At 55.0% G+C, this 22,895-nt stretch overlaps 1 protein-coding gene across 1 annotated transcript in view; it reads left to right on the top strand.

Moving 5' to 3' along the window:
* The first annotated feature begins 3,134 nt into the window (after positions 1-3,134).
* The window catches only part of dnah2 (dynein, axonemal, heavy chain 2), a 251,184-nt gene continuing 231,423 nt past the window's right edge, over positions 3,135-22,895 (top strand). The window contains exons 1-5 of the mRNA XM_041178731.1: positions 3,135-3,278; positions 10,909-11,079; positions 12,089-12,317; positions 14,674-14,784; positions 16,358-16,596. Coding sequence (XP_041034665.1) covers positions 3,135-3,278; positions 10,909-11,079; positions 12,089-12,317; positions 14,674-14,784; positions 16,358-16,596 — 894 coding nt within the window. The remainder of the gene's footprint in view (positions 3,279-10,908; positions 11,080-12,088; positions 12,318-14,673; positions 14,785-16,357; positions 16,597-22,895) is intronic.

Genomic DNA, 22,895 nt, shown 5'->3' on the forward strand with positions numbered 1-22,895 from the left:
AGGCACAGGTGACCAAACACTTGGTCAGTGAGGAAGGTTTTGATCTTGGTCAATTAGTAAGGGACACACGAGGAGACAGGCGACTATGCTAGAGTGAGGTGGAGGCTGAGTAAACTAGGATCACGTGGGAATTCGGTGCACAGGGGAAAGAGGCGTGGTCTACATAGGAATTATTCTCAGTTAATTAAGTGAGCATTTAAATTAAGTTAATTAAATAACGTAAGTAACAATGCTGGGACAGGTGTTATGTTACAGCTGTGGGATGTGGGAGCTTTTGGATGCCAAGGTGATCCATGACAAACACGTCTGCAGGAAGTGTAAGCAGCTTGAGAAATTCCGGATTAGGATTATTGATCTGGAAGATGAACTGCAGACACTGCACAATGTAAAGGAGGGGGAGAAATACCTGGACACATTGTTCCAGAAGACAGTCGCACCCCTCAGAATAGAGTTTTGGTCAGCAGTGAGGGACAGGAGGATGTGACTGTGAGTGAGGCAGGTAATGGGACCGAGCAGAAAGGTTTGAGGTGCTCACAACCTGTGTGGATGTAGGTGAGATCTGCAAGGTGGATGAGCAGGCTGGCCATGGCAATGTGTACAGGAAGCTTTTCGTTCTCCTCAGCAAAGAACGAGAGTCCTGACAGCCATGTTGCCTGTCCGGTGCCAGGGTTCAGGACATCTGCTCAGGGCTGGAGAGGAACTTGCAATGGGAGGGGGAGGATCCAGTTGTCATGGTCCATATTGGTACTAACAAATAGGTAGGACAAGGAAAGGGGTTCTGCATAGTCAGTATGCCTCAGAAGTCGGTGGAGACTGGGTCACTGAATATTTTTAAGGCAGAGCTAGATAGATTCTTGTTAGGCAAGGGAATCAAAGGTTATCGGGGTTAGATGGGAATGTGGAAATTGAAACACTAACACATCAGCCGTGATGTTAATGCACGGCGAAGCAGGCTCAAGGGGCCGAATGGTCTACTTCTGCTCCTATTTCATATGTTTTAAGGGGCGTCTTAAAAGAGAAAAGCGAGAAGATAGAGGCGGAGAAGTGTAGGGACAGAATTCCAGAACTTAGGGCCCAGGCAGCTGAAGGCACAGATACTAAGATGGAGCGATGGAAATTGGGGATGCTCGAGAGGCCAGAGTTGGAGGAGTGCACAGATGTTACAGGGATAGAGATAGAATGACAGACGTAGCAGCCTACCAGGGTGTACACACAATCATTAAAGGAAGCTATTTGCTGCTGTGTGATGGGCAAAACGTGCTGATTTGCCATGTCCCAAGTGATGCATATATAGTGTATCGATTGAGTCAATAAGGAGAGACTGTTTTCACTCAAAGAAGGTGCAGGAACAAGAGGACATTTAAAAAAAAATCATTCATGGGATGTGGCTGGGCCAGCATTTATTGCCCATCCCTAATTGCCCCTTGAGAAGGTGGTGGTGAGTTGCTTTCTTGAACCACTGCAGTCCATGTGGTGTAGGTACACCCACCGTGCTGCTGGGGAGGGAGTTCCAGGATTTTGTCCCAGCAAAAGTGAAGGAACGGTGATATATTTCCAAGTCAGGATGGTGAGTGACTTGGAGGGGAACTTCCAGGTGGTGGTGTTCCCCACCTCTCTGCTGCCCTTGTCCTTCTAGCTGGTAGTGGTTGTGGACTTGGAAGGTGCTATCTAAAGAGCCTTGGTGAATTCCTGCAGTGCATCTTGTAGATGGTACACACTGCTGCTACTGTGCGTTGGTGTTGGAGGAGTTAATGTTTGTGGATGGGGTGCCAATCAAGCAGGTTGCTTTGTCCTGGATGGTGTTAAGCTTCTCGAGTGCTGTGGGAACTGTACTCATCCAGGCAAGTGGGGAGTATTCCATCACACTCCTGATTGTGTCTTGTAGATGGTGGACAGGCTTTGGGGAGTCAGGAGGTGAGTTACTCATTGCAGGATTCGTAGCCTCTGACCTGCTCTTGTAGCCACAGTATTTATATGGCTGGTCCAGTTCAGTTTCTGGTCAATCCCTGGATGTTGATAGCAGGGGATTCAGTAATGGTAATGCCATTGAACATCAAGGGGCGATGGTTAGATTCTATCTTGTTGGAGATGGTTATTGCCTGACACTTGTGTAGTGCGAATGTTACTTGCCAGTTGTCAGCCCAAGCTTGGATATTGTCCAGGTCTTGCTGCATCTGGGCATGGACTGCTTCAGTAACTGAGGAGTCGTGAATGGTGCTGAACATTGTGCAATCATCAGCGAACATCCCCACTTCTGACCTTATGATGGAAGGAAGGTCATTGGTGAAGCAGCTGAAGATGGTTGGGCCGAGGACACTACCCTGAGGAACTCCTGCAGTGACGTCCTGGAGCTGAGATGACTGACCTCCAACAATCGCAACAATCTTCCTTTGGGCTAGGTATGACTCCAACCAGGGGCGAGTTTTCCCCCTGGATTCCCACTGACTCTAGTTTGGCTAGGGCTCCTTGGTGCTCTGTCAAATGCGGCTTCGATGTCAAGGGCAGACACTCTCACATTCAGCTCTGGAGTTTAGCTGCTTTGTCCATGTTTGAACCAAGTCTGTCATGAGGTCAGGAGCTGAGTGGCCCTGGAGGAACCCAAACTGGGTGTCAGTGAGCAGGTTATTGCTAAGCAATTGCAGCTTGATAGTAGTGTTGATGACCCCTTCCATTACTTTGCAGCACAGAAACAGGACATTTGGCCCAACCAGTCCACACTGACCCTTATGGACCATTCGAGCCCTGCAGCAGGGGAGTGGGAGTAATTGGACAGCTTCTTCAATGAGACAGCACAGTGGTGATGGCCCAAATGGCCTCCTTCAGTGTTGCAAAAATCTATATTTCGAGGCAGACAGGAAGATAAAATCCAGGAAATAAGCAGATTAATTTTTCTGAGTGCTGCTTCTGTTGAGGTGGTGGTTGGGGGGGGTTGGGGGGGTATAGCCAAAATGAAGGCTTTGCCCCACAATTTTGATTGAGCACTGTACCTTTAAGGCTCCATTCACAGCATGAAAATGGCGCGCTCGCTTCAGCGTCTTGTCTCCCTGGGCAACGCGGAGCCGGCCAATCCGAGAGCGAGCTTTCGGTGATTGACGGGCGACTGGGCAGCGCCCAGCCCGCGCGGATCGGTTGCTATGGAAATGAATCCAACCGCCGGCGGAGGCGTCAACCAACCCTGCTGTGGAGAACGCTCGCTTCCTAATGGTCAGAGCGGGCGGGACGGGCGGAATCCCGAAATACGATTGGACCGCGAGCTGTCAATCAAGGGTCGGGCCGAGGTCAGCAGGTTCGGTTGACCTTGGCGCCCGGCAACGGGGGAAGAAAATCAACGAACGGCACAGGGCCAGTACTGAGGGAGTGCCGCACTGTCGGAGGGTCAGTACTGAGGGAGTGCCGCACTGTCGGTGGGTCAGTACTGAGGGAGTGCTGCACTGTCGGAGGGTCAGTACTGAGGGAGTGCCGCACTGTCGGAGGGTCAGGACTGTGGGAGTGCTGCACTGTCGGGGGGTCAGTACTGAGGGAGTGCCGCACTGTCAGAGGGTCGGTACTGAGGGAGTGCTGCACTGTCGGAGGGTCAGTACTGAGGGAGTGCCGCACTGTCGGAGGGTCAGTACTGAGGGAGTGCTGCACTGTCGGAGGGTCAGTACTGAGGGAGTGCTGCACTGTCGGAGGGTCAGTACTGAGGGAGTGCAGCACTGTCAGAGGGTCAGTACTGAGGGAGTGCCGCACTGTCAGAGGGTCAGTACTGAGGGAGCGCTGCACTGTCAGAGGGTCAGTACTGAGGGAGTGCCGCACTGTCAGAGGGTCAGTACTGAGGGAGTGCCGCACTGACAGAGGGTCAGTACTGAGGGAGGGCTGCACTGTCGGAGGGTGAGTACTGAGGGAGTGCTGCACTGTCAGAGGGTCAGTACTGAGGGAGTGCCGCACTGTCAGAGGGTCAGTACTGAGGGAGTGCCGCACTGTCGGAGGGTCAGTACTGAGGGAGTGCTGCACTGTCGGAGGGTCAGTACTGAGGGAGTGCCGCACTGTCAGAGGGTCAGTACTGAGGGAGTGCTGCACTGTCGGAGGGTCAGTACTGAGGGAGTGCCGCACTGTCGGTGGGTCAGTACTGAGGGAGTGCCGCACTGTCAGAGGGTCAGTGCTGAGGGCGTGCCGCACTGTCGGAGGGTCAGTACTGAGGGAGTGCTGCACTGTCGGAGGGTCAGTACTGAGGGAGTGCTGCACTGTCGGAGGGTCAGTACTGAGGGAGCGCCGCACTGTCGGAGGGTCAGTACTGAGGGAGCGCCGCACTGTCGGTGGGTCAGTACTGAGGGAGTGCTGCACTGTCGGAGGGTCAGTACTGAGGGAGTGCCGCACTGTCGGAGGGTCAGGACTGTGGGAGTGCTGCACTGTCGGGGGGTCAGTACTGAGGGAATGCTGCACTTTCGGGGGGTCAGTACTGAGGGAGTGCCGCACTGTCAGAGGGTCAGTACTGAGGGAGCGCCGCACTGTCAGAGGGTCAGTACTGAGGGAGTGCTGCACTGTCGGAGGGTCAGTACTGAGGGAGTGCCGCACTGTCAGAGGGTCAGTACTGAGGGAGTGCTGCACTGTCAGAGGGTCAGTACTGAGGGAGTGCTGCACTGTCGGAGGGTCAGTACTGAGGGAGTGCCGCACTGTCAGAGGGTCAGTGCTGAGGGCGTGCCGCACTGTCGGAGGGTCAGTACTGAGGGAGTGCCGCACTGTCAGAGAGTCAGTACTGAGGGAGTGCCACATTGTCGGAGGGTCAGTACTGAGGGAGTGCCGCACTGTCGGAGGGTCAGTACTGAGGGAGAGCCGCACTGTCGGGGGGTCAGTACTGAGGGAGTGCTGCACTGTCAGAGGGTCAGTACTGAGGGAGTGCCGCACTGTCAGAGGGTCAGTACTGAGCGAGTGCTGCACTGTCGGAGGGTCAGTACTGAGGGAGTGCTGCACTGTCGGAGGGTTAGTACGGAGGGAGTGCCGCACTGTTGATGGTGCTGTCTTTCGATTAAGAAGTTAAACCAAGGCGTCATTTTCCTGGGCAGGAGGATGTGATGGATCCCGTGCTGTTCTTTGCCACAGCTGTCTCCAGTGTGATGTCCACGATTGTCCTCACGATCTACACCATCAAACGTTGGTGCTGTTTTCCCTCCTTTCTGTTTCTGGGATCAATTGGCTGCTGCTTTTCCCACTTTACACCAGTGACCCGAGTTAAAGTAATTCAGGTGTACTGAGCTTTGAGGCCTCTCAGGAATGTGAATGTTTCAATTGAAAATTGCAAATTCCATGCCTTTCCAGTTTGTACTTCATTCTGTTCTCGTACAATCCTAACTGTCACACAAGTAGTGAAACACAACCAGTATTTTAAGTGTGAGTAAGGTTGCGTCTTTTGGTGTCCAGCGATAACCAGCATGAACTAATCAAACAACACATCAGCTGAACATCTTTTGAACAGGGCAGGAATACACTGTCCAAATCAAACACTCCCAGGACAGATACAGCACGGGGTTAGATACAGAGTAAAGCTCCCTCTACACTGTCCCCATCAAACACTCCCAGGACAGGTACAGCACGGGGTTAGTTACAGAGTAAAGCTCCCTCTACACTGTCCCCATCAAAAACTCCCAGGACAGGTACAGCACGGGGTTAGATACAGAGTGAAGCTCCCTCTACACTGTCCCCATCAAACACTCCCAGGACAGGTACAGCACGGGGTTAGATACAAGGTAAAGCTCCCTCTACACTGTCCCCATCAAACACTCCCAGGACAGGTACAGCCCGGGGTTAGATACAGAGCAAATCTCCCTCTACACCGTCCCCATCAAACACTCCCAGGACAGGTACAGCACGGGATTAGATACAGAGTAAATCTCCCTCTACACTGTCCCCATCAAACATTTGCAGAGCAGCACATGGTTTGAATTTCTGCTTTGCAGTTCTGCCACCTGTGAACAGATGGACAGTTTAGGGAGCAGTTTTCCTGTGGGCGCATGCGTGCTGGGAACTAACCCCATTTCATCATGGCAATTCCCCTTTCTTGTAGGAACGACAAAGCTTCAAGAATGGACAGCTGGAGGAATTTTTCGCGGCGTCCCAGCGTCAGATCATCCAGCGTTTCTTTAGGAATCTCAGAAGCTTCTGCCTTTGATCCCACTCCACCGCTCAGGGGAATAGATGGTGAGATGCTCAGAGATTGTGTGGCCACAACATTTGAGTGCAGGAGCCAACGGACACACTACAATGTGTGTGCCACCAATCCGTGCCTTGGTTAATTAGTTTTTCTGTATCTTTACAGCAGAAACAAGAACTTGCACTTTGCTATCGACAGGGGAGGAGAGATAAACTGAAATCCCCAATTCCCTTCTCCTTTGTGCCCTTAATCAGTTTTTTTTAAGGGGAGATAGGTGTGGTTCTTAGCCCATTAAGTATGTGCGGTGAATTTAGAAATCACAGCAAGTCTTGGAGTGGGTTTCGAACCTAGAGCTTGTGGCCCAGAGGTAGGGATGCTACCCACTGCACCACAGCACCTCCACAATAGCGACCACACTCTCACAAAATTACTTTGGGTGTAAAGTACCTTTTGGATGGCCCGAGGATGTGAATGGTGCTATGGAAATGCGAGTCATACTTTCTTTTCATTACTGTCCCAACTGCTGCTCCCAGTGAATAGCTGAGACCTTTCTCGGCCGCGGGTTTGCAGAGTGACTGCGTTATTGGGGTTTGTTGCACTGCACAGTGAGAGAGTGAATCTCGTTCTGATGTACCCCCAGCCTCACCCTTTGCTTTGTTCTTGCTGTTTCTCCCACATGCCGAAATAAAAGAAGATGCAAAGGCAAATTTGAGGCGGCGTTCGACTGCGCACAGCTTGGTGAGTATATTATTGAGAGGGGAAGGGAGCCGGTCTGCTTTGATCTTACAGGAGAAACTGTGGTCACACCATGAATTCTGTGGCTTTTCCTTTCCCCAAAGTGTCATTTTTCCAGCTGGAATTGGGGGGTCTTTTTGAGGAGGATCTTGCTCCCAGTCCACTACCCCGTTGGCAGGGGTGGTGGAAGGAGTCTGCACCCTCCTGCATGCTCAATCTGCTACCCTGGAGTGGCTTTCGAGGCAGACTTGAAATGGTGGCCTTTCCCTGTTCTAAATGGAGTCACTCAGGGTGGTAGAAGAGATGGGGGAATGAGGCAGAGGGGCATGGAGGAGGGAATGGGGAGAATGGGAGTGATGATGGGTAATAAGAAATGAGGGTAGGAAGAGAGTTGAGAGGAAGAGGGATATGGGATGGGATGGAGAGGCGAGGGAGAAGGGAGCGGGGTGGAGGAGGGTGCCCAGGGATGGAGGGCTGGGGAGAAGGATGAGGTAGCTGGAGGTTGGGAGGGAGTGTGGTGGAGGGAGTGGTGTGGGAGAGGGTGATGAGGAGTAGGAGGGAGCGGGGATGATGGGGTTAGTAGGGAGTGGTGAAGAGAAGGAAAGGTGGAGAGGATTGGAGGTTGGGGTAGGAGGGGATGTGCCACCTATTTTGTGACATGTGCAGCCTAGCAGTGCGAGTCTGCATATCCGCTAGCTGGCTGGCATTTAACTAAAAATCTAAATTAATTCATGTCTGTCTTCTGTTTCTGTCCATTAAAAGGAATAGCATAAGTTGCTCCCCCCAGACTTTGCTTTCAGTGTTTTTAGAGCAAGTCCTAATGGTTTCCTTTGCTTGCCAGTGTGGGTGGGCAGGGAGGACCTTTCACCTAGAGCGGAACGCCTTCGTGGAATGAGGTAAAACCAAGCAGCGTACATTGGTTCGGATGAGACAGATGAGCATTGAGGCTTCATGTTCAAAGGCCAGTCACTGTCAGCCAAAAAAAGGGAAAAGACTGAGGGCCAGATGGCTTATTTCAGTTTTTCAAAATGATTGATCTAGAGTAAAATTTTAAAACTGGGTGTGAGGGCATAGCTGGTCCAAGGTTAATGTGCATCAGAGATTGCAGTCAGCCTGTATCACTGAAAGATGCAAGGACCTGCATTGAAGTCTAACAACAACAACGTTGATTTATATGGTGCCTTTAACATAATGAAACATCCCAGAGGCTTCACGGGAGCATTATAAAACAAAATATGACACAAGCCACATCGGGAAATATTAGGTTGGATGACCCAAAGCTTAGTTAAAAAAGGTAAATTTTAAGGAATGTCTCAAAGGAGGGAAGTGAGGCTGAGAGGAGAGAGGTTTTTGGGAGGAAATTTTGGGCCCAGGCAGGTGAAGGCACAGCTGCCAATGATGGAGCGATTAAAATTGGGGGGTGCTCAAGAGGCCGGAATTGAATGAGCACAGCGATCTCGGAGGGTTGTGTGGGCTGGAGGTTGGAGCAGCTGCTGGCTGTTTATTAAATACGTGTGAAAACTAACACTGTGTCTTCAGTAGGGGCAGCATGTGGTGAGAAATAGGACAGGCCAAGGACAGGTCCTTGGGGGGACACACGAGGTAACGCTGCGAGAGCAGCATGAGAAGCCATTGCAAAATAATAAATCTATTTCTTAGATAAATAAGAATGGAACCAAGCGAGTGCAGCCCCACCCAGCTGGACAAAAATGGAGAGGGGTTGGAGGAGGCAGATGATACTGCGGGCAGGCCGAGGAGGGAAAGTTTACCTTCGTGACAGGAACGATGACTTCTACTTATATAGCACCTTTAATGTGGTTAAACATCCCAAGGTGCTTCACAGGAGTGATTATCAAACAAAATTTGGCATTGAACCACATAAGGAGATTTTAGGACAGGTCACCAAAAACTTGGCCAAAGGGTTAAGCTTTAAGGAATGAGGAAGAGAGAGAGAGAGAGAGAAAGAGATGGAGGGAATTCTAGAACTTAGGGCTCAGGCCGCCAGTATGGAGCGATTAAAATCGGGGAGGGCCAGAATTATGGGCACGCATTGATCTGCAGGAACATAGGAACAGGACGAGGCTGTTTAACCCTTCGAGCCTGTTCTGCCATTCAATGAGATCATGGCTGATCTGCATCTTAACTCCATATGCCCCATATTTGTTATTACTGTACCTTTGGTTAACAAAAATCTATCATTCTCAGATTTAAAATTTACAATTGATCCAGCGTCAATTGTTGTTTGTGGAAGAGGGTTCCAAATTTTTGCCCCCCTTTGTGTGGAGAAGGGTTTTCTATTTTCACCCCTGAAAGGTGTGCCTCTCATCTTTAGACCCTGCCCCCTAGTCCTAAACTCCTCGGCCAGTGGAAATAGTTTTCTCCATCCACTTTATCATCTCCCTTTCAATATCTTGAAAACTTTGATTAAATCACCCTTTGACCTTCGAAATTCCAGGGAATACAACCGTGAGGCCTGATTTTTCCACCCCCAGCCGGAGGGTTTTTAGGCGGTTGGCGGGGGTGGGCCATGAAATTGAAGGAACTAGGTTACCTCCGGGTTCCCGCCTGCACCGACCACGCAGCAATTTTATGCAAGGCCTTAGGCGGGAAGCCCACCCTAATTGATTCCCTTATGTGGCCAGTTATTGGTCGGACCATGCCATTTCCCGCCCAGCTTCAGTTTCTCGGCCTGGCGGGGAGGATTGGCTTCGCATGGAGGAAGCCCAAAAATCAACAGACTTAGATCTCGGGCGTGAAGAGGAGGGGTCGTTTCCATCGGAAGTCCCCTTCTAAAGTCGGGGGCCCCTCCCTTAAGGTCCGGTGGCCTCCGGACCTCCCTGCCCAATCCCCAGCCCTGGCCTCTCCCCTGAGACCCCAATCTCCCCCTTGGCGTCACCGACCCCTCCCCCCGCAAAGCCTCCTCTACCATCCCTGCCTTGGGACCCTTTAAACTTACCTGGGCCTCCGGTGCCCTAACTTAGTCTCAGGCGTCCTCATGCAATTCCTCTTCAGTCCACTACAGTTCTTGTTGATGCAGGGACTGGAGAGCTGCTGGCCAACCAGATTGGCTGCCAGCTCTCTAAGGTGGGTCTCCCTCCCTAGTGAGGGGCAGAAGTCCCACCAGCCGTCACTTAACCCTCGTCTGAGTGTGAAATGGCTGCGGGGAACTGGGAGTCATTGGGGGTGTGTCTGCCGACTCTTCCGATGGCGGGAAACAAGACCCTGCATTCGAAAAATTCTGGCCCTAGTTTGTGGAACAAGAACAGAAAGTGCTGGAGGAATTCAGCAGGTCCGGCAGCATCTGTGGAAAGGGAAATAGAGTTAATGTTTTGCATCCAATATGACTTTTTGGAGCTGATTGTTACAATTATGTCATTGCTCCTTGTAATTTAACCCTTGGAGTTACAGTATCGTTTCCATACCTTGGAGAGTTGTAGGGCTGAACGAGGTTACAGAGATAGGGAGGGGAAGGGATGCGAGGGATTTGAAAATGAGGATTTATTTTAAAATTGACGTGTTGCGGAGCCAATAAGACTTACATATCCTCAGGATGACTTGAAGAGTTTCCAACCAATGAATTACTTTTGAAGCGCAGTTGGAATTGTTATATAAGAAAATTTGTAGTCAATCAGTTTACAGGTCCCATGAACAGCAGCGAAAGAAATGATCAAATCAGAATTTAGTTTTGGTGTTTTTAGTTGGCTGAGGAAGTTGGACAGGACCACCTGAATAGTTCCAAGGTATTATCTCCATTCACCTGAACAGAGACGAGGAGGCCCAGTGTAACAGCTCATTCAAACATCTGAGGAAGTGCAGCACCCCTTTGGCTGTGTGCCAGGGTGTCAGCTTAGGTTATGTGCTCACATCCTGGAGTAGGACTGGACCACACAAATTCAAGGGGAAACTGCGCTGATCCGAGCTGGCATTCCTGGAAGGTGGGTGGGGGTGGCGTGATGCTCGAGGTGGGACCCTGTGCCCGGGTCTGCTGCTTAGCACAAGTGTTAGAATCCCTGAAAACAAACCTCGCCTCATGTTTTCTGTTGCAGAATTACCTCATCAAAAGTCGGTTGGTTTTGGAGAATCTTCAGCCTGAAATGTGGAATGAGGAACATGAGAACACTCTCGATGATTTTGTACATGATCTGAATCAGAGGGTTCTGACTGTGCACATAGATGAGTACCTTGGGCTGCAGGTGCTCCTTGGCACACCGTCACAGGTATGTTTTAATGTAGGATGATTCAGGCAGGCTCCATTCATGAACATTGGAGGGATTAGAAACAGGAGGAGGCCATTCAACCCCTCCAGCTTGTTCTGCTATCTGTTTAGATCAGGGCTGTTCTGTATCGTAACTCTATTTACTCGACTTTCATATACCTTAATACCCTTACATATATTATATAGATATGTATATATACTCTTACTTTCAAATACCCTAATATACCTTAATACCCTTTCCCAACAAAAATCTACCAATCCTAGCTTTTTTGAAATTTACAGTTGACCTCCAGCATTTTTAGGGGGAGTGAGTTCCTGATTCCCACTCCCCTCTGTGTGAGGAAGTGCTTCCTGACATCACCCCTGAATGGCCGGGCTCCAATTCGAAGGTTCTACCCCATTCTTCTGAACCCCACCGTAGCCACCCCCCCCCCCCCCCCCCCACCTATTGAATCCTTTAATCATCTTAAACCCCTCAATTAGCTTACTCCTTAATCTTCTACACTCGAGGGAATGCAAACTTAGCCTGTGCAACCTGGCGCTCATAGTTTAACCCTTTTAGCCCCGGTATGATTCTGGTGAATCTGTGCTGCACCCCTTCCAAGGCCAATATCTCCCTCCTGAGCTGGGGGCCCAGTTACTCCAGACACTGTGTAACCAGAGTTTTATATCAATGGAACAACATTTTGGCCCCTTTGTATTCCATTGCGATAAAAGCTTAGATTACATCAACCCTTTTAGTTAATTTACTGACTTTTAATGATTCTGCGCTGGGCTGTCCTCAGTTGCTAGCTTCTCACATTTTAGAAAATGCTCTGGTCCAAAGTGAATGAGCACACACTTCCTCACGTTGAACTCCATCCACCATAGTTTTGCCCACTCACTTAGTCAAGTGTTATAGTTTAGTACGTAGATTATTCCCCCCGCAGCTCCAGTCCCTCCCCACCTCAAGAATGTTATCTCCATGAGCTCCATGACCAACTGAAGCTTATTCCCATCTTCCTGTGCAGCCCACGGATTACCTCATGTACTTCATCCGCAAGGAGAAAGCCAATATCGACGCAGAGAACTTTGTGCACGTTGTCCAGTTTGGAAGCATCCGGGGAGGGCACCTGGAGAGCCTGCTGAGGCACATGCTGGGCATCTACGGTCCTCAGTTCCTGGACAACCGAATGTGGCCTGAGAGCCTCAAGAACAATTTTTCGGCACATCTTCACAAGTTCCTCGCCAGCCTTACAGGTACCTGCTTGCCAGTTCTAGAAGGTTGGACTACCCAGTTTCCCTCGAGGTGTCAGCCTGGACTCAGCAGATAGCACCCTTGCTCTTGCCTCAGAAGTCATGGGTTTGAGTGCACGCTCCACAGACTTGACCACATAATTCTGGCTGCTGCTTCCAGTGCCAGCACTGAGAGAGCACTGTAATACCAAGGGTCAGTACTGAGAGAGCGCTGTACTGTCAGAAGGTCAGTACTGAGAGAGCACTGTAATACCAGAGGGTCAGCACTGAGAGAGCGCTGTACTGTCAGAAGGTCAGTACTGAGAGAGCACTGTAATACCAGAGGGTCAGCACTGAGAGAGCGCTGTACTGTCAGAAGGTCAGTACTGAGAGAGCACTGTAATACCAGAAGGTCAGCACTGAGAGAGCGCTGCACTGTCGGAGGATCACCACTGCAGGATACTGACTTTTGGAAGGTCAGTACTGAGGGAGCGCCGCACTGTCGGAGGGTCAGTACTGAGGGAGCGCCGCACTGTCGGAGGGACAGTACTGAGGGAGTGCCGCACTGTCGGAGGGTCAGTACTGAGGGAGCGCCGCACTGTCGGAGGGTCAGTACTGAGGGAGCGCCGCACTGTCGGAGGGTCAGTACTGAGGGAGCGCCGCACTGTCGGAGGGTCAGTACTGAGGGAGAGCCGCACTGTCGGAGGGTCAGTACTGAGGGAGCGCCGCACTGTCGTAGGGTCAGTACTGAGGGAGCGCCGCACTGTCGGAGGGTCAGTACTGAGGGAGCGCCGCACTGTCGGAGGGTCAGTACTGAGGGAGCGCCGCACTGTCGGAGGGTCAGTACTGAGGGAGCGCCGCACTGTCGGAGGGTCAGTACTGAGGGAGCGCCGCACTGTCGGAGGGTCAGTACTGAGGGAGCGCCGCACTGTCGGAGGGTCAGTACTGAGGGAGCGCCGCACTGTCGGAGGGTCAGTACTGAGGGAGCGCCGCACTGTCGGAGGGTCAGTACTGAGGGAGCGCCGCACTGTCGGAGGGTCAGTACTGAGGGAGCGCCGCACTGTCGGAGGGTCAGTACTGAGGGAGCGCCGCACTGTCGGAGGGTCAGTAGCGAGGGAGCGCCGCACTGTCGGAGGGTCAGTACTGAGGGAGCGCCGCACTGTCGGAGGGTCAGTACTGAGGGAGCGCCGCACTGTCGGAGGGTCAGTACTGAGGGAGCGCCGCACTGTCGGAGGGTCAGTACTGAGGGAGCGCCGCACTGTCGGAGGGTCAGTACTGAGGGAGCGCCGCACTGTCGGAGGGTCAGTACTGAGGGAGCGCCGCACTGTCGGAGGGTCAGTACTGAGGGAGCGCCGCACTGTCGGAGGGTCAGTACTGAGGGAGCGCCGCACTGTCGGAGGGTCAGTACTGAGGGAGCGCCGCACTGTCGGAGGGTCAGTACTGAGGGAGCGCCGCACTGTCGGAGGGTCAGTACTGAGGGAGCGCCGCACTGTCGGAGGGTCAGTACTGAGGGAGCGCCGCACTGTCGGAGGGTCAGTACTGAGGGAGCGCCGCACTGTCGGAGGGTCAGTACTGAGGGAGCGCCGCACTGTCGGAGGGTCAGTACTGAGGGAGCGCCGCACTGTCGGAGGGTCAGTACTGAGGGAGCGCCGCACTGTCGGAGGGTCAGTACTGAGGGAGCGCCGCACTGTCGGAGGGTCAGTACTGAGGGAGCGCCGCACTGTCGGAGGGTCAGTAGCGAGGGAGTGCTGCACTGTCGGAGGGTCAGTAGCGAGGGAGTGCTGCACTGTCAGAGGGTCAGTAGCGAGGGAGTGCTGCACTGTCGGAGTGTCAGTAGCGAGGGAGTGCTGCCCTATGGGAGGGTCAGTAGCGAGTGGTGTTGCACTGTTGGAGGATCAGTACTGACTGAGTGCAGCACTGTTATAGTGGCAGTATCGAGCGGGTGCAGCACTGGTAAACATCTCTTTCCCTCTCCCTCTCCTTGTCTCAAGAAGGTTGAACTATGGATTCACAGATGCTAACTCCCCTTCCAGTGTCTTACCCAGGCAGCCAATCTGCATGGGGGTTAGTGAGTGCTGATGGATAGGCCAGCCAAGATCCTTGATCCTCATCTCACCTGATATCTTCACAGAAGTGCTTTCCTCAGGTTGTGGGCTGGCGGTGGGGTTGGCTGGTGCTAGATTTGGAGTGCCCATGGGGGCACTGAGTCCTATCGGGCCACCCAGACTACTGCCTGGGTCAGACCAGTTAACCGTGTGGATTGAACTGGAGCTGGGAGCCTCCGTCACACCATGCGCACTACCACTCCACCCACTTTACCATTAGGGACGCTGTGCCAGAGCTTTACACAGCTTTACTATTCCCCTGCTGTTCTCCGTAGATGCTCGCTACAAGTTGGACGGCCACACAGTCCTCTATATCCCGATTGAAAGCTTGAACCTGACACCTGAACAGGCAGCAATGGACAAAGAGCTTGTACAGAGGCTGGAAAGTGAGTAGAGTTTACAATAAGGGTACACTGTAACCATTTTACACTCACCACCACACCCCTCCCCCCAAACCCCTTCGCCTAACACTGCATGCGGTGTTAAAAATGTGCTTAATGCTACCACCGGTCATTCGTGGCTGATGGAGCTGCATGTAACCAGCGCTATCAAAGGAAGACACATTTAGAGTTTAAATTCTGAGGTCCTTTGATCAAGCAATTGGTATAGCTGGCTGGTGAGTCAGTAACTGGAGGGTCAAAAGAAGGAAGGAGTAAGGAGGATTGTGATTTTGCAGAGGGTTATTCAGGTGTGGAGTGCCCCCATAATGGAAACAGAGTAGGGGGCAGGATTCATAATGTTTTTTTTACGGAGTGATTATTGACACATCAGTGTCACCCAATGAGCTGGAGCAGTGCTTGTGGTTTTAATTTATATTGTCTCCAAGTTGACAAATGGAAATACAGCAAAGTCTCCCAATAATATCAGGGGGATTTCTCCAGCAATATGCGGTGAGTGGAGGATAATTACACAATACTAGTGATACTTACAAGAGGGTGGGCTCCAGGCGCGATTGACAACGGAATCACCCAATCATCTCCACTCTCTCTGGGAATTGTGGCGCTCACTATATATGCAGGTTATTTTATTTTTTTGAAAGGAAATATTTGAAAATTAAATTTTTTAAAAAGCTATTGGAAAAGGGCCAGTGTTCAGGAGTACATGGGTAGCTCTTTCAGGTTTGAAGGGAGGAACACAACGTGAAGAGAGAGTTTTTTGCTGAGCATCTTCCACTCACCATAGGAGCCCTGAGATCCGGATACATGTTAGATTGGATGACGTCTGGTCTACAGCACAGAACGTGCCTTTCAGCCTGACTGGTCTATGCTGCTGGTTAATAGTCTAACTCACACCCTTCTTCGACTCAACTGATCAGCATATCCCACTTCTTCCCTCTGCTTCATGCTACTCCTAGCTTACCCTGAAATGCATCTGTGCTATTCACCTCAACCACTCCAGAAACTGAACGCATAATCCAGACTGACACTCTGGTGGACAACCGTGGGAGTGCACCACGGTCAGAGGTGATGATCTTTCGAATGAGATGTTACATTGGGTCTCCTTGTTTCTGTTCAGGTCAATGCAGGTGATCCTGAGGCACTATTCATATGATACAGTCCTACACAACTTCTTTCACCTAACTGTATTTGGTCATTCCTCTCATTGCTGTTTGTGGGACCTGCTGTGTACTGATTGGCTGCAAATTTCCTTACATAATAACTTCAACTGTACTGCAAAAATAATCATTGGTTCCTATGTAACAGACTAGAAGGTGCTGAATGGCCTCTTCCTGTCCCTGTGTATCAGGCTTGAGAGGCTGAATGGTCTCTTCATGTTCCTGTGGAATAGCATCAAGGGACTGAATGGCCTCTTCCTGTTCCTGTGTAAGAGTGTTGAGGGGCTGAATGGCCTCCTGTTCTGAAAATACAGGGGAGGAAATTATGTAGAAGAGGGGCTGTGAAGGTGACTGGATATGTTGACCTTGGCCTCTGTGACTAAACTTTGTACTTCAATTTTCAGCCGCTGTTGTTCATTGGACTCGTCAGATAAAGGATGTGTTGAGTGCTCAAGAGGCCGTGGAAACAGGCGAGATCTCGGGTCCACTGGATGAGATTGAGTTCTGGCGCAATCGCTGTGATGATCTGTCGGGGATTGGTTTTCAGCTGGATAAAGCTGGTGTCAAACACATCCAGTCTATTCTCGAGCTTTCCAAATCCTCTTACATTGCTCCCTTTCTCAAACTAGCCAAGCTTATCCAGGTGTGTTGGAGCTAGGCTTTATATAAGGATAGACTGATTGCCAGCCTGTGCAAGTTACTGACATATGCCAGGGCAGTGTTGGCTTTGCTGCATATAAACCCCCTCTTCCCCTTCCACCTACTGTCCCCCAGCTACCCACTGCCTAGGTACCTGACTGCCCAGGGTATCTCCCTGCCCAGGGACCTGCTGTCCCCAGGGTATCTCCCTGCCCAGGGTACCGGACTGCCCAGGCTATCTCCCTTCCCAGGGCTACCTGCTGTCCCCAGGGTATCTCCCTGCCCAGGGCTACCTGCTGGCCCCAGGGTATCTCCCTGCCCAGGGCTACCTGCTGGCCCCAGGGTATCTCCCTGCCCAGGGCTACCTGCTGTCCCCAGGGTATCTCCCTGCCCAGGGCTACCTGCTGTCCCCAGGGTATCTCCCTGCCCAGGGCTACCTGCTGTCCCCAGGGTATCTCCCTTCCCAGGGCTACCTGCTGTCCCCAGGGTATCTCCCTGCCCAGGGCTACCTGCTGTCCCCAGGGTATCTCCCTGCCCAGGGCTACCTGCTGTCCCCAGGGTATCTCCCTGCCCAGGGCTACCTGCTGTCCCCAGGGTATCTCCCTGCCCAGGGCTACCTGCTGTCCCCAGGGTATCTCCCTGCCCAGGGCTACCTGCTGTCCCCAGGGTATCTCCCTGCACAGGGCTACCTGCTGTCCCCAGGGTATCTCCCTGCCCAGGGCTACCTGCTGTCCCCAGGGTATCTCCCTGCCCAGGGTACCGGACTGCCCAGGGTATCTCCCTGCCCAGGGCTACCTGCTGTCCCCAGGGTATCTCCCTGCCCAGGGCTACCTGCTGTCCCCAGGGTATCTCCCTGCCCAGGGCTACCTGCTGTCCCCAGGGTATCTCCCTGCCCAGGGCTACCTGCTGTCCCCAGGGTATCTCCCTGCCCAGGGCTACCTGCTGTCCCCAGGGTATCTCCCTGCCCAGGGCTACCTGCTGTCCCCAGGGTATCTCCCTGCCCAGGGCTACCTGCTGTCCCCAGGGTAACTCCCTGCCCAGGGCTACCTGCTGTCGCCAGGGTATCTCCCTGCCCAGGGTACCTCCCTGCCCAGGGCTACCTGCTGTCCCCAGGGTATCTCACTGCCCAGGGCTAGCTGCTGTCCCCAGGGTATCTCCCTGCACAGGGCTACCTGCTGTCCCCAGGGTATCTCGCTGCCCAGGGTACCGGACTGCCCAGGGTATCTCCCTGCCCAGGGCTACCTGCTGTCCCCAGGGTATCTCCCTGCCCAGGGCTACCTGCTGTCCCCAGGGTACCGCCCTGCCCAGGGCTACCTGCTGTCGCCAGGGTATCTCCCTGCCCAGGGTACCTCCCTGCCCAGGGCTACCTGCTGTCGCCAGGGTATCTCCCTGCCCAGGGCTACCTGCTGTCGCCAGGGTATCTCCCTGCCCAGATCTACTGCTGTCCCCAGTGTATCTCTCTGCCTAGATCTACCTGCTGTCCCCAGGGTATCTCCCTGCCCAGGGCTACCTGCTGTCCCCAGGGTATCTCCCTGCCCAGGGTATCTCCCTGCCCATGGCTACCTGCTGTCCCCAGGGTATCTCCCTGCCCAGGGCTACCTGCTGTCCCCAGGGTATCTCCCTGCCCAGATCTACCTGCTGTCCCCAGGGTATCTCCCTGCCAAGGGCTACCTGCTGTACCCAGGGTATCTCCCTGCCCAGGGCTACCTGCTGTCCCCAGGGTATCTCCCTGCCCAGGGCTACCTGCTGTCCCCAGGGTATCTCCCTGCCCAGATCTACCTGCTGTCCCCAGGGCATCTCCCTGCCCAGATCTACCTGCTGTCCCCAGGGTATCTCTCTGCCCAGATCTACCTGCTGTCCCCAGGGTATCTCCCTACCCAGATCTACCTGCTGTCCCCAGGGTATCTCTCTGCCCAGATCTACCTGCTGTCCCCTGGGTATCTCCCTGCCCAGGGGTGCGTGGTGTCCCCAGGGTATCTCCCTGCCCAGGGCTACCTGCTGTCCCCAGGGTACCTCCCTGCCCAGGGCTACCTGCTGTCCCCAGGGTATCTCCCTGCCCAGAACTACCTGCTGTCCCCAGGGTATCTCCCTGCCCAGGGGTGCGTGGTGTCCCTAGGGTATCTCCCTGCCCAGGGCTACCTGCTGTCCCCAGGGTACCTCCCTGCCCAGATCTACCTGCTGTCCCCAGGGTATCTCCCTGCCCAGGGCTGCGTGCTGTCCTCAGGGGATCTCCCTGCCCAGGGCTACCTGCTGTCCCCAGGGTATCTCCCTGCCCAGGGCTACCTGCTGTCTCCAGGGTATCTCCCTGCCCAGGGCTACCTGCTGTCCCCAGGGTATCTCCCTGCCCAAGGCTTCCTGCTCTCCCCAGGGTATCTCCCTGCCCAGCGCTACGTTCTGTCCCCAGGGTATCTGCCTGCCCAGGGCTACGTGCTGTCCCCAGTGTATCTCCCTGCCCAGGGCTACCTGCTGTCCCCAGGGTACCTCCCTGCCCAGGGCTACCTGCTGTCCCCAGGGTATCTCCCTGCCCAGGGCTACCAGCTGTCCCCAGTGTATCTCCATGCCCAGGGCTACCTGCTGTCCCCAGGGTATCTCCCTGCCCAGATCTACCTGCTGTCCCCAGGGTATCTCCCTGCCCAGATCTACCTGCTGTCCCCAGGGTATCTCCCTGCCCAGATCTACCTGCTGTCCCCAGGGTATCTCTCTGCCCAGGGCTACCTGCTGTCCCCAGGGTATCTCCCTGCCCAGATCTACCTGCTGTCCCCAGGGTATCTCCCTGCCCAGGGCTACCTGCTGTCCCCAGGTTATCTCCTTGCGCAGGGCTACCTGCTGTCCCCAGGGTACCTCCCTGCCCAGGGCTACCTGCTGTCCCCAGAGTATCTCCCTGCCCGTGGCTACCTGCTGTCCCCAGGGTATCTCCCTGCCCAGATCTACCTGCTGTCCCCAGGGTACCGGACTGCCCAGGGTATCTCCCTGCCCAGGGCGACCTGCTGTCCCCAGGCTATCTCCCTGCCCAGGGCTACCTGCTGTCCCCAGGGTATCTCCCTGCCCAGGGCTACCTGCTATCCCCAGGGTATCTCCCTACCCAGGGCTACCTGCTGTCCCCAGGGTACCTCCTTTCCCAGATCTACCTGCTGTCCCCCAGGTATCTCTCTGCCCCGATCTACCTGCTGTCCCCAGGGTATCTCCCTGCCCAGGGCTACCTGCTGTCCCCAGGGTATCCCCCTGCCCAGGGCTACCTGCTGTCCCCAGGGTATCTCCCTGGCCAGGGCTACCTGCTGTCCCCAGGGTATCTCCCTGCCCAGGGCTTCCTGCTGTCCCCAGGGTATCTCCCTGCCCAGGGCTACCTGCTGTCCCCAGGGTATCTCCCTGCCCAGGGCTACGTGCTGGTCCCCAGGGTATCTCCCTGCCCACGGCTAACTGCTGTCCCCAGGGTATCTCCCTGCCCAGGGCCACCTGCTGTCCCCAGGGTACTTCCCTGCCGAGGGCTACCTGCTGTCCCCAGGTTATCTCCCTTCCCAGGGCTACCTGCTGTCCCCAGGGTACCTCCCTGCCCAGAGCTACCTGCTGTCCCCAGGGTATCTCCCTGCCCGGGGCTGCCTGCTGTCCACAGGGTATCTCCCTGCCCAGGGCTGCCTGCTGTCCCCAGGGTATCTCCCTGCCCAGGGCTGCCTGCTGTCCCCAGGGTATCTCCTTGCCCAGCGCTACCTGCTGTCCCCAGGGTATTTCCCTGCCCAGGACTACCTGCTGTCCCCAGGGTATCTCCCTGCCCAGGGCTACCTGCTGTCCCCAGGGTATCTCCCTGCCCAGGGCTACCTGCTGTCCCCAGGGTATCTCCCTGCCCAGGGCTACCTGCTGTCCCCAGGGTATCTCCCTGCCCAGGGCTACCTGCTGTCCCCAGGGTATCTCCCTGCCCAGGGCTACCTGCTGTCCCCAGGGTATCTCCCTGCCCAGGGCTACCTGCTGTCCCCAGGGTATCTCCCTGCCCAGGGCTACCTGCTGTCCCCAGGGTATCTCCCTGCCCCGGGCTTCCTGCTGTCCCCAGGGTATCTCCTTGCCCAGATCTACCTGTTGTCCCCAGGGTATCTCCTTGCCCATATCTACCTGCTGTCCACAGGGTATCTCCCTGCCCAGGGCTACCTGCTGTCCCCAGGGTATCTCCCTGCCCAAGGCTACCTACTGTCCCCAGGGTATCTCCCTGCCCAGGGCTACCTGCTGTCCCCAGGGTATCTCCCTGCCCAGGGCTACCTGCTGTCCCCAGGGTATCTCCCTCCCAGGGCTACCTGCTGTCCCCACGGTATCTCCATGCCCAGGGCTACCTGCTGTCCCCAGTGTACCTCCCTGCCCAGGGCGACCTGCTGTCCCCAGGGTATTTCCCTGCCCAGATCTACCTGCTATCCCCATCGTATCTCTCTGCCCAGATCTTCCTGCTGTCCCCAAGGTATCTCCCTGCCCAGGGCTACCTGCTGTCACCAGGGTACCTCCCTGCCCAGGGCTGCCTGCTGTCCCCAGGGTATCTCCCTGCCCAGGGCTACCTGCTTTCCCCAGGGTATCTCCCTGCCCAGGGGTACCTGCTGTCACCAGGGTACCTCCCTGCCCAGGGCTACCTGCTGTCCCCAGGATATCTCCCTGCCCAGGGTACCGGACTGCCCAGGGTATCTCCCTGCCCAGGGCTACCTGCTGTCCCCAGGGTATCTCCCTGCCCAGTGCTACCTGCTGTCCCCAGGGTATCTCCCTGCCCAGGGCTACCTGCAGTCCCCAGGGTATCTCCCTGCCCAGGGCTACCTGCAGTCCCCAGGGTACCTCCCTGCCCAGGGCTACCTGCTGTCGCCAGGGTATCTCCCTGCCCAGGGTACCTCCCTGCCCAGGGCTACCTGCTGTCCCCAGGGGATCTCCCTGCACAGGGCTACCTGCTGTCCCCAGGGTATCTCCCTGCCCAGGGCTACCTGCTGTCCCCAGGGTATCTCCCTGCCCAGGGTACCGGACTGCCCAGGGTGTCTCCCTGCCCAGGGCTACCTGCTGTCCCCAGGGTATCTCCCTGCTCAGGGCTACCTGCTGTCCCCAGGGTACCGCCCTGCCCAGGGCTACCTGCTGTCGCCAGGGTATCTCCCTGCGCAGGGTACCTCCCTGCCCAGGGCTACCTGCTGTCGCCTGGGTATCTCCCTGCCCAGGGCTACCTGCTGTCCCCAGGGTATCTCCCTGCCCAGATCTACTGCTGTCCCCAGTGTATCTCTCTGCCTAGATCTACCTGCTGTCCCCAGGGTATCTCCCTGCACAGGGCTACCTGCTGTCCCCAGGGTATCTCACTGCCCAGGGCTACCTGCTGTCCCCAGGGTATCTCCCTGCCCAGGGCTACCTGCTGTCCCCAGGGTATCTCCCTGCCAAGGGCTACCTGCTGTCCCCAGGATATCTCCCTGCCCAGAACTACCTGCTGTCCTCAGGGTATCTCCCTGCCCAGATCTACCTGCTGTCCCCAGGGTATCTCTCTGCCCAGATCTACCTGCTGTCCCCAGGGTATCTCCCTACCCAGATCTACCTGCTGTCCCCAGGGTATCTCTCTGCCCAGATCTACCTGCTGTCCCCTGGGTATCTCCCTGCCCAGGGGTGCGTAGTGTCCCCAGGGTATCTCCCTGCCCAGGGCTACCTGCTGTCCCCAGGGTACCTCCCTGCCCAGGGCTACCTGCTGTCCCCAGGGTATCTCCCTGCTCAGGGCTACCTGCTGTCCCCAGGGTATCTCCCTGCCCAGGGCTACCTGCTGTCGCCAGGGTATCTCCCTGCGCAGGGCTACCTGCTGTCGCCAGGGTTCTCCCTGCCCAGGGCTACCTGCTGTCCCCAGGGTATCTCCCTGCCCAGGGCTATGTGCTGTCCCCATGGTATCTCCCTGCCCAGGGCTACCTGCTGTTCCCAGGGTATCTCCCTGCCCAGGGCTACCTGCTGTCCCCAGGGTACCTCGCTGCCCAGGGCTACCTGCTGTCCCCAGGGTATCTCCCTGCCCAGGGCTGCGTGCTGTCCCCAGGGTATCTCCCTGCCCAGGGCTACGTGCTGTCCCCAGGGTATCTCCCTGCCCAGGGCTACCTGCTGTCCCCAGGGTATCTCCCTGCCCAGGGCTACTTGCTGTCCACAGGGTATCTCCCTGCCCAGGGCATCCTGCTGTCCCCAGGGTATCTCCCTGCCCAGGGCTACCTGCTGTCCCCAGGGTATCTCCCTGCCCAGGGCTACCTGCTGTCCCCAGGGTATCTCCCTGCCCAGGGCTACCTGCTGTCCCCAGGGTATCTCCCTGCCCAGGGCTGCCTGCTGTCCACAGGG

Source organism: Carcharodon carcharias, chromosome 33 (genome assembly GCF_017639515.1).
Source record: "Carcharodon carcharias isolate sCarCar2 chromosome 33, sCarCar2.pri, whole genome shotgun sequence".
NCBI lineage: Eukaryota > Metazoa > Chordata > Chondrichthyes > Lamniformes > Lamnidae > Carcharodon > Carcharodon carcharias.